The sequence below is a fragment of the Ochotona princeps genome, chromosome 10, assembly GCF_030435755.1.
Source record: "Ochotona princeps isolate mOchPri1 chromosome 10, mOchPri1.hap1, whole genome shotgun sequence".
In the NCBI taxonomy this organism is placed as follows: Eukaryota; Metazoa; Chordata; class Mammalia; order Lagomorpha; family Ochotonidae; genus Ochotona; species Ochotona princeps.
This window is the reverse complement of record NC_080841.1, coordinates 2030457-2045823: the sequence shown is the minus strand read 5'-3', so window position 1 is coordinate 2045823 and position 15367 is coordinate 2030457. Positions and strand designations below refer to the sequence as shown.

Genomic DNA, 15367 nt, shown 5'->3' with positions numbered 1-15367 from the left:
CCACCACCTATGGCAGAGGACATGCAGATGACAGCCTCAGTTACAACACAGTAGCAGATGCCACCTCCTGGGTTTCTAACCATGAGTCTTTCAAGCACAGGTATGACAGTAAGTATGTGTGGGGAGACAGGGCTGCTCCAGACGCCATATCTGAGGCGGCAGCGCAGAACAAACAAGGGCGGTCAGATCTATGGGGCTACCAAGGAAACTGGTGTTCTGCTCAAGGAAAGACAAGCTGTCTCACCAATGCACACTGCCCTCGGGGCTCCCTGAAGCCCTCAGGGAGGAGTTTTCTTTAATTGGGTCCAGCGATTCAGGGAGTGAACTGGCATTTAATTGGCAGAAGTGAGAGATGAAGCCCTGGCCAGATTCACAAAAGGAATGGGTATGGCATTTCTGGCAGGATTATTGAAGGCTCCAATGGAAATGCAAACATTCGATGATTTTGTTTATAGCCACATGAACCTAGAACCCAATTCCATCTGATAGGACAGAAGTTCATTTAGCAGTGATTTCCTGTCATTTTATATAACTGTTCCATAGCCTGATGCTTTCGGGTCGTTTGGGTACCTGCTCCAGCACCAGTATCCCCTGGAGGTGTGATTCTGACAAGCGGACGTAACTATGCATGCAAATTCCATGAATATGGCCAGCACATTTCCATATGCAGGTCAAATGACCATAATGGATTATTTTCCCTTTCCCTTTGCACTGCACCTTGAGGATTCAAATAATCGGTGCTATGCAGATATTTTCAAGAACTTTGAGATAAGAAAAGGGTATCACTTGGAGAGGCCAGCGGGGCAGTCCTGGGGGACAGTACTGGGTTAGGAGGTGAGAGAGCAAAGTCAGGAGACAGACACGGAGGAGGAAGGCTGCTGCCTTGTACAGGGAAGGTTCTAAGGGAGCCACAGGGCCGCGTGGAAGCAGCAGCCTACTCCACTGCAAAGACGCAACTCTGGCCTAAAGCATACTTCCTCGAACCTACTTAAAATAGAGAGTGCTCCCGTTCGTAGTTGGCTGATGGAGCTAACGGACATCGGCCTCGAGAAGAGGGACACGCCATCTGATCTTCGCCATTTGATCCTGGGTTCTGGGAAGCCCTGAACATAACAAGGCAACGTGACATTCGAGCCAAGTTCCACAGACACATCGGCAGGTTCCTGTATGAAAACCGGAGGTGCTGGAATACAATGAAAATAACAAACAAGGTCACTGGTATAGGACACAGGCTCATTGCATCGAACTGTCAACAGGCAGGATCGGAATCAAATCAGTGCTTAAGTCATATTGTACATCCCCCCTGCATTCATTCCCGACACCTTTTCAACGTTAGGAACAAAGAAAGATGAAAGACGCCCAACACAGTAAGATGCTCAGCAGAGCGGGAAAATACATCATGGTTATCTGAAAGACAATCTCTCATCTTAGAAATTTGTTTTCAGTTTTATGCTATTTTGTTCAAGCTTGAAGAATTTCCTATGAATAAGCCGGACTTGTAAGAACACATTTTCAACTTTCTAAAACCTTCTACCTACATTTTTTTAAATAGCCATAATTTATTCTGGAATTCATTATGCAATAATAATTGTGGAACAACTTAGCAAAAGTTGCTCCTAAATTGTATTTTCTCCAGTATCACATTCTCAATTCTTCTAAATGTGTGAATCAAAATACACATTAAGTAGTATATTATATAAAGATGTGATACTTGGTAAGATAGAGTGGTGTTACCTTTTTTTAAGATTTATTTTTATTGCAAAGTCAGATATACAGAGAGGAGGACAGAGAGGAAAATCTTCCGTCTGATGATTCCTTCCCGAGTGCAATGGCCGGTACTATGCCGATCCAAAGCCAGGAGTTGGGAACTTCCTCCAGGTCTCCCACGTGGGTGCCGAGTCCCACGGCTTGGGCCATCCTCGACTGCTTTTCCAAGCCACAAGCAGGGAGCTGGATGGGAAACAGGGCTGCCGGGGTTAGAACCAGCGCCCATATGGGATCCCAGTGCATTCAACGCGAAGATTCTAGCCTGTAGGCTACTGTGCTGGGCCCGAGTGGTGTTATCTTAATGGAGTTAAAAAACAGTTCAGAAACGTGGCAGCACTGTGGTACAGCAAGTAGAGCCACAGCCTACAATGCCAGCATCCCGTCTGGGCTTGAGACCAGCTTCTCCACTTCCGATCTAGCTATCTCCTAGCGCACGTGGGAAAGCAGCAGGGCTTGGCTCTGCACCCATGTGGGATACAGGGAGCAAGCTCCTAGCTCCTGGCTTCAGACCAGCCCAGCTCTGATGGGTGTGGCCATTTGGGGAGTAAACTAGCAAATGGAATAATCATCTGTCCTCCTTTCTAATTCCACCTTTCAAAAAAATGAAATCTTTTTAAAAATAGTTCAGAGCTATAAAAGTATAGATAAGAATGGTATTTACTAAATTCAGTTATCACAGAAGCCAGCAAGGAGAGAGGGGGACCACTGCGGAAGGCACAGTGACACCAGGAGGGAGGACGGCAGTGGCAAGTCCACAGAGACAACGTCCCCCAGAGACCTGTGGGATAGAACACTGGGAGTGCGCAGAGAGCCAGGGTGCTACTGCAGGCATGGATGAAACGCCCTCACTTAGAGCTCCAAGAGCAGGTGCCTCGAGGAGGCCTCCTTGATGAAGTCAGGGTCGGACCTTGGTCAGAGAGGACAGTAACCGCAAGGCAGAGACACAACAACCCCGGGAGAGCAGGTGCTGATGGCATAGGTGCAGAAAGTGAAATGAATGCTTCAGGTGTCGCACGTAGAGCACCGGGGCTGGAAGCGTTTCACACTGACTCACTCCAGTTTGAGGCCCCAGGTTTGTCATTTCATGAACCAGCCCTCTCGATGGAGTCGTACCTCCTCGTTGTCCTCCTACGCAGTGAGGCCCACAGAGGCCACCTCTCCCCTTCCCCTGGGTTTCTGGAGCCTGGCTGTGCCCTGGCCTCTCCCCTGGTCACACAACTCTTTCTGCCAGAGCGAAAGGACAGCCTGGACGTGGCAGCCTCGTCCTCCTTCCCTCACTACATGGGACCCTCTCTCTGGTCCATGAGAGTGTTAGCTCCCCCTCCTCAAGTGCAGCGTCGGCTGTAGAAATACCAACCACTAATCCAGCTCAGAAGCCCTATTCTGTAATGCTGTGGTGCTGCCTGACAGGAGGCAGCCTTGCTTCCCTCAGGAAGGTTCAGGTTGAGTGCTCTGCACCCTCTACCATGCTCACAGCAACTGCCACAGGCAGCCTGCTAGGCTCCATGGCTGGAGAGTTTTCTCACAATCACATTTCTACTCTTGATAGCAACCAACACAGTGCCCTGCATGTTCTGTTTGGCTACGAAGACAGCAGCCATGAGGCAGCGTCCACACACCAGAGCAATGCTGACAGCTTACACGTGCTGCAAACGAATTTTCCCTTCTGAAAAAACCAACACATTCAGGAGCTCTTCTGTTTGTTTCCTGAGGCTAAACAAAATAAATTCAGACCTCACAACTGAGCCATGTCCCCTCTCAAAAAAAAATTGGTATATCTGAGGTTAGGCTCCTCTTAATACATATAACATGAGAATTTGACTAGAAATAATAGATACAGAATTTTAAACTGCTTAGAAGTTAGTTCACCACTTGCTCATTCCAAGTCTCTAGGACTTGATTCCTTTTCTCTGTGCTGAGACCTCTCCACTTGCTCCAGGGTAAGGTCTAGCTTTCCTGAAAAATGGAAAGAAACGGAAAAAATCTCAGATTCACAGGATGAGCAGGTGAACATGAGAATGGAAGAAAATCCACCGCAGCAGAGCAGAAGCATCAGCAAAGCCTGGGATCAGACAAGCACGAGGACGAAAACCCAGCTTACTGACACGTTAGAGCAGGCATCGTGCAAATGGAGACAATACAGCCAGAGGGCGGGAGGAGCGGAATGGAATAAAAACGGAGAAGTAGAACTCAAGTTGTGCCCATAAAACTTGAGGCAGGGGAAAGCACTGGGTGTAAGCAGCTCTGGAAATGGTGCCAGGTTCAAGGCGAGCACACAGTCACGGGATATGCATGCTGGTATCAGAAAACAAGGCAAATGAGACTACCAGGCACTAACAGAACAGCCAAGCCAGCTTTGGCACAAGAAACCCTGGAAAATGAAACAAGCAATAACTTGGCCAACAAGTCCTTCAAATACTTCCTCCTGCAGAGCATGGCCAACATGGAGTCCAAGTAAGTGGATGGCAAACAGATGAAGGAGGCCGAGCGAGAGCCCTGGGGATGCTGCCCCTGCAGAAGCTGACACGCACTGGCACTTGCAGGGGCAGCTCCACTACTGCTTCTGCCAGCTTGGGAAAATGATTTTACCTGCTGCAGTCTGAATCTGCCCACTAACCAAGGATAGAGGCACTGATAATGCCAAGCACACAGCGAGGGTTCAAACAGCAGTCCATCATTTGCCGTCAGTGACACAGAGTGAATATGCTAAAGCTCTCTGGAGCCTAAACTATCCATTGTTAGCTTCCATTCTGGCTTTCACACACTGTCAGTAAGGACAAAGCCTGACTGTCTTTCCCACTGGAGATCTGTACAGACCAGTGTTAGGGCAAGCTGAGTCCTCTCATGGACAAGGCAGCATGCACACATGACTTTGGGAACACACACACACACACACAATTACCAACTGATTGAACACCTTGCTCTAAAAGCTGTTCCACATAATTATTCTAATTTACTTGGTGACTATTACACACACATACCAGCAGCTCCTGCTTCGGTTGGTCAGAGATTTTTATTCCTAAAATGGATACACACTGCTTCGACTCTAAACACAAAACCTCAGTCTAAGACTGATTCCGCAAGACCTGGAACGCTAGAAATGACATCTCTGTCAGTCCCTACTTCTCTGTCTGATGCAGCCAATCCTTTTCTTGCAATTGACTTCCCAAATCATCACCTTGTTGTGCAAAAGATAAAAACATTTAGTAATTTCTCACGTTGACCTGAAATGTTCATAATGTAAAGCTGTGATGTTGAGAAACAGGAAAAAGGGCACTCGCTAAAGGATAATGTTAAACAGCCTTTTTACTATTTTCATAATCAAATTGTTGATCTGAGGTAACGGGCCTACAAAAGCAATCTCACCTCCATGATGACTAACAAAGGGTGCCATGATTTAGGTCATAAGCCACTCAAATTTATCACCAACAGCTTGCAATGCAAACGAATAATTGTATGCACTACTCAGCATAGCACTGAACTTGTATCAAGTCCTGTCTTAAAAACAAAACAGTCAGGTTGAAGCAGGGATTCTCATATCAAAAGCCCAATGTTTAATCTTAAATGTTACGCTATTATGTTACAGTCACATCTATCTTAGCTTTTCAAGACGCTAAGAATCAGCAGGACCACATACTTTGTCCACTTGACATCCATCAACCGACGGGAGGGCAGTGACAGCTGCCCTGCTGAGCACGCGTGGGCAGCGCTACCTCAGGCCCTGTCCCTAGCAGCCCACGGGGCTGGTGCTTTTCTAACCTACGGCGTGTGTGCTGACGAGGACAGGCAGAAAACCCCTCTTCCTGCAGAGCACGGGTTCTTCGCCAGTGTGTCAACTCCAAGAAAGCTTTGATTTGTAGCAAGTTGGCCTTGAAACCAGAGTACTAACTCCACCCATCACTAACACAGTGCTTTGACGATTCTTGGCATTTACATACTACACAAGCTACAATACGTCACACTAGTGTTACAAGAACAGACAAGCTCTCTTCACCCTTGGTGAGCTAGGACAAGAAGGGGCTAACGGTGAATGAGGACACGGTCAAGGCGTAACAGAAACACGATATGGGTGTTGACTTTAATCCTAAATTGCTTGGCAGTTGCTAACATCAGCCCAGCATACAGTAAGCAGATAATGCAGTTTATGTTAGTTGTTCTAGCGGGAGGATTCCTGGAATAAGAGTTAAGAAAACCTTTGTCTTACAGCCAGCTATGGAGCGTGAAGATCTCGAAGATGAGTGAAGATAAAATAAAGTTCAGTTCAGTTCACAGAATGAAGCATAAACACAAGACATTTGTTCCAGTGCTTTCCCGATCCGATGTTAAGTTACCCCAGCACCGAGGGCCCTGAGCCCCAGCGCCCCATGGCATGAAGCGGGATGTGCAAAGTCTGGGAACAGAAATGACAATGAAGAGGCGCATGTCCAGCCTCAGGGGCCTGAGAGGGCCATCGCTGTGTCTTCCTCACAGCTAGCAAACTCTCAAGGAACACTGGGCTAGTCTGACATGTCTGGTCGTGACAAAAAATGTCTGGACTCAACTGGAAAATGTTGAGGAAGGAAATGCCGTGCTCAGTGTGCAGGTGCTCCAGCAAGTCTGTAAAGTGCAATTAAGACACACTTCTCTCAGGGCAAAACATGCGCACATTCATGTATAGCTTTTATATGGATTTTCCATAAACGTGTTCAAGACCCGTTATATGTATAAATTTCAGTTTCTTGCACTAAACTAAATTTTAAAGTCCATTTTACGCGACCTTGTGAAGCACCCACACACATTTTTTAAGAGATGAGAATCTGAACCGAGTGGCCCTGCTGGCTCGGGCACTACTGCACTTAAGAGATCGCTTGCACCTAGAAACCCCCATCTTGTTTCTGAGGCATTTCTCAGAGGAAGCAGCCCTCCGTCCTGCAGTGCTGGGACACAGCCCTCAGTCCTGCAGTGCTGGGACACAGCCCTCCGTCCTGCAGTGCTGCGACACAGCCCTCCGTCCTGCAGTGCTGCGACACAGCCCTCCGTCCTGCAGTGCTGCGACACAGCCCTCCGTCCTGCAGTGCTGGGACACTGGACACCGCCCCTGCGGCCACGCCCGGCAGTGCTGCTGCTATCCCAAGGCAGTCACCACCGATGTGCTACTCGCCAGGCAGCCAAGCACCCAAGGAGCACAAAAGAACTCAGAAACAAAAACACTTCATTTGTATCATGTTTAGAGGGCCATAATTTTCATTTCAAGACTTAGAACAGTCTAACTGCAATGTTCTGTGTTACTATAAAATAAAAAAGAAGCATTTTCCCAACCTTCATTTTAAAAGAACAGTTTGGGTATAAAAATTGTCACACCTAAGTGGAAACACAATTTAATTAAATGTCAAATTTTGAAGAGATGCAAATGTTTAAACTGGCAGGTTATTTCCGCACAAGTCAAGCTCTGCTTAGTTTATGGTTTACCACTCTGTGGAAACAAGGCACATGAGACAGGCGAGGTGGGGAGAACAGGCCCCCCAGAATCCACACACAGGGCCATGCACACACGCCATCCTCCACACAGAGGCCGGCGCCCACCTATGGTTACCGTGCAGGTGAACACACTGGCGAGTCACTGCTACTTTAAATTTAGAAAGTGCATGCTGTCACCTTTGTCGTTGTGGCTGAGAGAGAAAACCTGTTCTGGCCCCCAGATACAGCACGAGCAATACTTCTGAGAGGAGCCTGGGGAGGCATGGCGCCGCGGCTGCAGGTCAGACAACTGCAGTTCCCACGCCTGGGCGCCGAGCCCCTCCTAGCCTGGGTAACAGGGAGGGACGCAGCACCTCCCGCCCAGTGCCTCTGCATGCACGCAGTCAGTACACCCATGTACAAGTTCCCGGTGTAGCGCACGGAAGCTGGCAGCACCTATCAAAATTCACTACCTTGACTATGCTAATAATGCAACATGCTCCTCTAAGCTCATCCTCCTGGCCTAATTCTTCCACAGTGTTTCAAAGTTGCTGGACATAGGACAATACGGGTCAATTTCAAAAATCAATCTGCGCCCAGATCTGATGCTTACAGCCAACATCCAGCGTTATCCTGCCTGTGGCCCTGCCAGCGTCATTGATGGCAACACACGTGTAATCACCAGCATCCAGATCCTGCGTTTCTTGAATCTTCAAGAGGCCCAAGAGTGGATCCATAATGAGGAAAGCTGACGGCCTCAATTCAAGATCTCCTAAGAGGAAACAGAGGGAAGAATGCTAAGTGTTAAAGTATTTGCATGGCTCACTCAGCTATTGGCTTGGTTTCAAAACTTCTGCATATAGTTGACTGTGAAGTTACACAAAGTCAGCATCTTGGCATATCACAGGCACTTCTGGGTTATGCACAAGTATTTCTTATTGATTCCTGCATACATCTCTAAGTCACAACAGTCTGACCGCGGTGACCGTGGCGATGGGGCTGGAGGGAAGGAAACACAGCTGAAAGCCCAGGGCAGTTTCCTACCATCTTCGGGACAGTGCATTTTGGTGGCCAGGAAACAGTTAAGAGCAGTAAGACATACTGTAGCTAAGGCCCAGGTCTGGGGTTTCTGAAGGCTGGCAAACTTCAGTTTTATAAGAGCTATAAGTTGCTGAGACAGTTCAGACGATGTCACAAGAAAGAACCACGGGCAGCTGAGAACACCAGAGCTCACAGGCAGGAGGGACAGATCAGACGAGAAACTTCTGGTGAAATTACACACACACACAGATAAATCTATCTATCTTCTTCTCTATGTACACTTCTCAGGACACTATGTTGATCATCAATTGAGAGTATATTTCAGGAAGGAGCAGGTAGGCGGGAATAAATGTGTGAGAGATGGGATTGCACATTGGGTTTGACGTCAATGAGAGGGAAGGATGGACCAAGACACCGATATGGTTACCTGCACATGTTGGACCTCAGCAAGGCCACTGCCCCAGGGATCTCTCCCAGCTGAAGGTACACAATGCCATGGCAAAGCAAGGCTATCCTTGTGGCTTGCCTCCTCCATGTGCAGAGTGAGAGCAGCAGGAGGAACAGGGCTGGCTGGTGCTGGCTCCATGTCTGCCTCTCTCATTTGCTCTTCCCACGGGTTACACCAGACATCTGAGGAGCCTGGAGTCTTCCAGGGGAGCTGTGGGCCACTGTTTCTGGGGTGTCACTGAGCTCCCAGACACCAGGTATGAGGAAGCACTCCACAGAAAGCTGTGTACCCTGGCCCAAGGATCAGGGATCAGACAGACACAGCCCTGAACCCAGGAGCTGTTAATTTTTTGGGGTCAACAACCAGCAGAGCAAGGGCAACAAATAAACTTCTGGCTTGGCTTCTATAATTTTCTGAGAAGTTAAAAAAAAGCCCTCTGATTTTAAAAACAACAAAAAAGATTGCATTAGCAATCAATTGTCAGTGCCAAAAAACAAAGTATTTTCCAGCCTTCCAATATGTAAAATCCCAATTATCCTTGTAAGCTTGCTACTACATACCACGCGAGAATGAAGCCAGGCCAGGCGTGTCCCTGTGCCTCTGGGAGACTCTCTAAATGGAAGCAGATGCTGTGGACTCCACTCCCCTCCCAGCAGGGGAGAGACAGCACTTTGACCTTGCCGCTCATCCAGTGTGAAGACGTTCAGATTAAAGTACACTCAGGTCTTCAGTGTTTATTCTCCCTCACCTGGGTTCTGTTCACATCAGAGGATATCACAGGATGAAACAAAGACCCTTCTGCTAGCAGCCTTTGTCCCAAACAAATATGTCCAAAGAGTGGCAACCGTGGAACAGACTGGCAAATACCAATGCAGTCAAGTTGGTGTGGTGCTAGTCTCTCCTCTGACTGCTCCTGACACATCACTCACCAACTTACCGAGGAGCCACTGAGAAATACACGGTCTTTCACACGGGACTAAAGAAAGGATGACTGAGTATCAACAGGTGGGATTAGAACCATGCTGCACATGGGCCTGCCAGTCTCTCCTGGGATCGAGCCATCACTGCCCCTGAAGGGTCCTTTCCGTGCAGCAGAAACACACTCTGCCTCTCAGACAGACCAGTCTTCACCCCTAACCTAGTGGCCACTCAAGTGTATCTGATAACCAAGTTGTTACCAAAAAGGGCTGTGTCAGGATTTGATTTATAAACTCACAGCATTTCCAAACTACGAACACAGTTTATGAAAAAAAAAAAATACTGCACTTCATGCTGGGGAGTTCTTTCTCGAGGGTCTCAATGGAATGTAGTCTACCAGCTTTTTGTTTTAAACACTCCATTCAATCAGAATTGCTTCAGAAAAGTATACAGAAGTTGCTGCTGGTGTTGTAAACACCGAAACACTTTTTCCTCACCCATGGTTTCTGCAGGCAGGGTTTCCCTTGCCCTCCTAGCGTCCTGTTTCAGCTGGCCCTGCCTGGCTGGGAAGGTCAGGTGGCCTGAGACCAGGTCCCAGGCAGCTGTGCTGGGTGACGCATCTCAGGCATCATCCAGTGTGGCCGACAGCACCCAAGCCCACTTCCTCTCCAGTGCTTCACGCATGGTCAGGTAATGAGAGATTACTAAACAGACCCACTGAAATCGGATGCTCAGGAGTGAGAACAAACTAATGGCTGGTGAATTTTAGAATTTTCCAGATGGTGGCTGCACAACCACCTTCGTCCTCCTTGCCTTCTCTCCAAGTTATCTATAGGGTAAAGACTGGCATTAAGACCAGCTTTCTCAGGAAAGTAGCCACAAACTGAGAGAAAACAAGACTGCTATGTGACCCACTATATACCGCAGAGGAATCAGCACATTCCATTACTTCTTTCAATTTTAATTTTCAATAAATACTAGCGGATGATCTTTTAAAAAGTGAGTGTCTCCATAAGACATATTTTCAGGTATTTAATTATGATGTGAATTTGACATTCTTCATTGGCCATTCAAAGATTTAAGTATCTAAATAAAACTTCTTTCTGTTGACAGAAATAAGTCCGATGAAAGACCAAATCCAGAAACGCTATTTTATCAAAGATAGATCAAAGATTTCCTCCAGAAATCTTAAACATAGAAAACCATGAAAGTGGTTTTATTTCCCGGCTTCCCTTCTTGCTTTTATTATTTAAAGGTATTTTTTTTTTTTTTTGCATAAAGCCTTTTTCACCCCATGTCTCCTAGGAGCTTGAACCCGAGGTGAATTCACAATTTTGATTATGATCAACCTGTTGCTATGGGAATGTCTATGATTTAACAAACAGAATCATAACACTAGTGCTTTGTACTATTTAGCATTTTGTATCTGAAGATTAAAAAGTATTTTGTAAACAGCTTCCCAATATCCCAGCACCCTCCCTACGATGGTGTCTGTAGGATTTTTTTCTTTCTCTCCCATTCAGAAGCAGGGACTCCACAGAGGCGTCCATGGTCAGCTCCAGGGCCTGGTCTCAGAGCCCTGAGGCCGAGAGGCCCAGCACAGACACTACTGTGACATCTGGACCTTACAGAGACATGCCGCTAGCTCCTGCTCCATATGCAAGCATCTAACCATGCAAGATGAAGCTGACCAGGAAACCTGCTCTTCTTGCCACTCCTGCAAGCTCTGGGGCGCATCTTCACTGTGGCACTCACAGAAATCATCATTGTGAATCGAGAAAATGTTTTAGCAGTGAGAACCATCACCCTTGAAAAGAGTGAACTAAAATCAGTGGAGCTAGTTGAAAGGTTCGCTGTGGATTTTTGGACAGCCTTCTACAGGAAACAATCCTAAACTAACAAAGAGAATGTTCAGCTGGATTAGCAAAGGCAGACGTCTCCAGCTTTGATTTGCATGGCCTGGTAATCCATACCAGATGTCAAATCCCGAAATACAGGGAGAATTGTGGACCAGCGTCTCCAGTGAGATTGTAAACACATTTTATGGGGCTGCTAAGTCACACACCAAACACATTTTTAAACGAATCTTTAAGATCAAGGTCAAATGAAGCAGACACGGGCACACTCGGGAAACCCACCTTTGAACCACTTCACCTGTGGAGGTGGCACACCAGAAGCCTTGCACTCCATGACCGTCGTATCCCCGAGAGCAACCAAGAGTTCACCCTGAACCACAGTCAACTCTGGGGCTTCTGAAAACAAACAAACAAGCCCAAAGTCAGAATCCAGCACAAAGCCACAGGGGCCTGTGGGTGGTTACCAAAACAAACAACTAAAACACAATCAGTATTTACCTACTTGTGGCTATCTCAACATTTGTAAATAAAGGCACCCCTACAACATGCCAGCATACAGACATGTGATGGAAAGGCAGGCCTGGCAACAGTTTTAATTCAGTGATCCCCAGCCTGGGCCCACCTCTCCTGTGCTGTCTAGTCTCCCAGGTTCAATACTGTGGCTCCCTCCCTCGCTGACCCAGGCCAAGGACAATTAATTCTCGCCTGGGTGCTGACTCTCGCACACGCCTGCCTCTCCAGGGCCTGATCAGGACAGCTGCCACCCTGAGCCCGAGCAGAGGCTAGACCACACGGGCCTTTGAGCAGGGATGAACACACACCAGAGGCATTCCGTGGAGCTGTCAGGAGCCATACCTCCAATAAACAGGCATGACGCAAGGCGAAAAGTGAGATGAGGTTACACACGGGCTTGAACACAATCAGAAAATACAAAGGGGAAGTTGTGAGGCTCATGACTACCTTGAAAATGAAACAGTGCACAGGAACAAACCATGGCAGAACCCCGATCTGGAAGCTCTCCTTATTTCTGCTGCTGCTGATGCTATGCACTTACGGAAAGTCTCACGGAAATGAACTACAGCATGTGCATTAACAATATGCTAGCTAAATGGCAGATCACATCATCACATTTCACTGTATTGATTTTACACAGCTGACGGGGTGTTCATCCTGCTTTAATCGCCTTTTAAGCTGATTATACTTGCCCACGTAGCTGAGGATGGAAGTCTGTTTATCCATTCCAGCGGAATTACTTGCCAGACAAGCGTAGATGCCTGCATCTCTGGGAAGTGCGTTTCTGATGACTAAGGTACCATCGGAGGTCGTCCTGTACCTATGGAAAAACATCACGTGACAACACCAGGGGCACACAGCGGCGTCTCCCACAGTGACCTGGAGGATATCGCGACTTCAACAGCAGGGATGTAGTAACGACACCAGAGAACAGGAATCCGGCCCAGACCACATGCCAGCACTGCTCAGGGCATGCCCTAGCTACAACCAGCTCTAATCTGTGACAAACCCCAGGAAACAGACACCATTAGTCTTCTTACAAATGAGAAAAGGAACACAGAATGAACCCCAGAGACAGTAAGTCAACGACCTCGAATGGGCACACAGGTGGCCCGCTTCGTGTGGCTGCCAGCTGTGCAGCACCACTCTGCATGACAATCCAAGCCAACCACGGCTGTGCATCTCCCATCCGGGCCGGATCAGTCCTGCAGTGGATCTAGCTTAGTTGGTTGTATCAACCAACAACAGGACTGGAAGCCTTGCCCCATGCACTTCTCACACTGCACAGGACAGGATTCAACATCAACAGGGGCTGCCATGGAGAACACCTGCAGGCCTCCAACCATGGCTACTCTGGAGCCCTGTGCCTCTGCCCGTGGTGACTGTGGGGCCCAGTAACTCTGCCCGTGGTGACTGTGGGGCCCAGTGTCTCTGCCCGTGGTGACTGTGGGGCCCAGTGTCTGACCGTGGTGACTGTGGGGCCCAGTGTCTCTGACCGTGGTGACTGTGGGGCCCAGTGTCTCTGACCGTGGTGACTGTGGGGCCCAGTGACTCTGACCGTGGTGACTGTGGGGCCCAGTGACTCTGACCGTGGTGACTGTGGGGCCCAGTGTCTCTGACCGTGGTGACTGTGGGGCCCTGTGCCTCCAACCATGGCTACTATGGAGCCCTGTGCCTCTGCCCGTGGTGACTGTGGGGCCCAGTGACTTTGACCGTGGTGACTGTGGGGCCCAGTGCCTCTGGCACTCTGGCCTGGGAGCGCAGACCTTGCTTTCCATTAGCTGTCACAGCGCCCAGTGTCTCACCCCAGGGCATTGCTTTCCATTAGCTGTCACAGCGCCCAGTGCTTCACCCCAGGGCATGCATGCTGTCCCATTTTTACCACTCAGATTCAATCAGGTGTTGATGCTTCGTGTATGCAGCTCCAAGTATTTAGGAGGCACTTGGTCCTAGCTTCTGAAATTCCACAAATTCATCATTCATATTTTTTCCTTTGATATTTTCTATCCTGCTTAGAAAACCTAAAGCCATGGATTTTGGTCAAACTCCCCCTAATTTCAGGGACCTGGTAAGATCAGCTTGGTCCACAGATGTCACCGACTTTTACTCCATCAGTAAAAACACGGTGCAGGATACAAACCCAGTACCTGTGTGAACTCGTGATGAACAAGCTGTTGAAGGTCCAGCTCACCGCTGGTCTGGGATAACCTGTGGCAGAACACCTGATGGAAACCTCGGACCCTCCTGTGAAAGATTGGTTCCTGGGTGTCACAGACACTCGGGGTCGTTCTGCAACCAGAAAGAAACCAAACATCACCAGAGCCCAGCCACGTGGATGTCGGTAGCTTCTTGTACCTGGCCATCCGTGGCTCTCCCACCATCACACCTGGGCTGTTTCCTCTGCAGATGCCCCCATCGCGGCCTTGGCTGTGTCAGGGCAGATACGAAGCCAACAGTAACAAGAGTGAGTTACGCAAACAGCTGTGGTGCCCCAGCTCCGTGCCTCTGGTTACCAAGAGACCCCAGGCTCCACCTTCCTTCCATGTAGCGGGCTCACGCTGCCTGTTCATCTGAAACTCCCAGAGAAATCTCTTTAAGCATGGTCTCCGTGTAAGGCCTCTACCTCCTTCCAGACAGTGGATTCAGGTCTGAAGCAGCAACCAGCATACGCGAGGTTGTCTGCTTTGATGATCCTTCTCGGGTCTTTCATTAGTGTACTGAGCTCAGACACCATGCCTTCCTGATGTCTCCTGTTCCTAGTGTTCCACAACATCTAACACTTGCTGTGTATCCACCCTGGATTAAAAAGGCACTTGACATTGCTGGAGGACTGCAGGCCACGCGCCAACCATGACTCAGCCCTGACTCCAGTGTCCTCCAATCCCTTGCAAGAGGCCACCATCACACACATTCACAGGACCTCAACTCAACAAGAAGTATCAAATACTCAAACTTTCTATTGTATTACACATCCACAGCAGGAAAAAGACTTTTGAAAATGAAACACTAAGTCAGGAATCTATTGTCAAAAATTATCTCAGATAAACTTAAAATATTAGTTTACTTTAGCTCATCAGGGACATGCTTTCCATCTAAGTAACACACAGGAATAACTAATACTCAAACAAGATGGCATCAAAGAAACATGAACTAGTCCCTGTGAGGTAAAGGTGGAAAGGCATAGTCCACGAGTATGAACAGAGATACACACATTCACACATCTGGTCTTCGTATTGCAATGTGCAAGGCACAGTACTAACTTGTAGGAATACACTGTGCACACAACAGCCCCAAACGCATCTGATGGGGCCATTCCCATCAATGGCACTGAGAGAGCTGCTCACATCCTGATGTGGACCTGCGCAGTGCGGCCTGGCTTCACCGACGC

At 48.3% G+C, this 15367-nt stretch overlaps 1 protein-coding gene across 1 annotated transcript in view; it reads right to left on the bottom strand.

The window, feature by feature from the left end:
• HMCN1 (hemicentin 1) overlaps positions 1-15367 on the bottom strand; it is a 366339-nt gene that overhangs the window by 188889 nt on the left and 162083 nt on the right. Inside the window, exons 12-16 of the mRNA XM_036495278.2 lie at positions 14127-14268; positions 12672-12799; positions 11749-11862; positions 7817-7975; positions 989-1183 (exon numbers count right to left, since the gene is read on the bottom strand). Of these exons, the coding sequence (XP_036351171.2) occupies positions 989-1183; positions 7817-7975; positions 11749-11862; positions 12672-12799; positions 14127-14268 (738 nt within the window). The remainder of the gene's footprint in view (positions 1-988; positions 1184-7816; positions 7976-11748; positions 11863-12671; positions 12800-14126; positions 14269-15367) is intronic.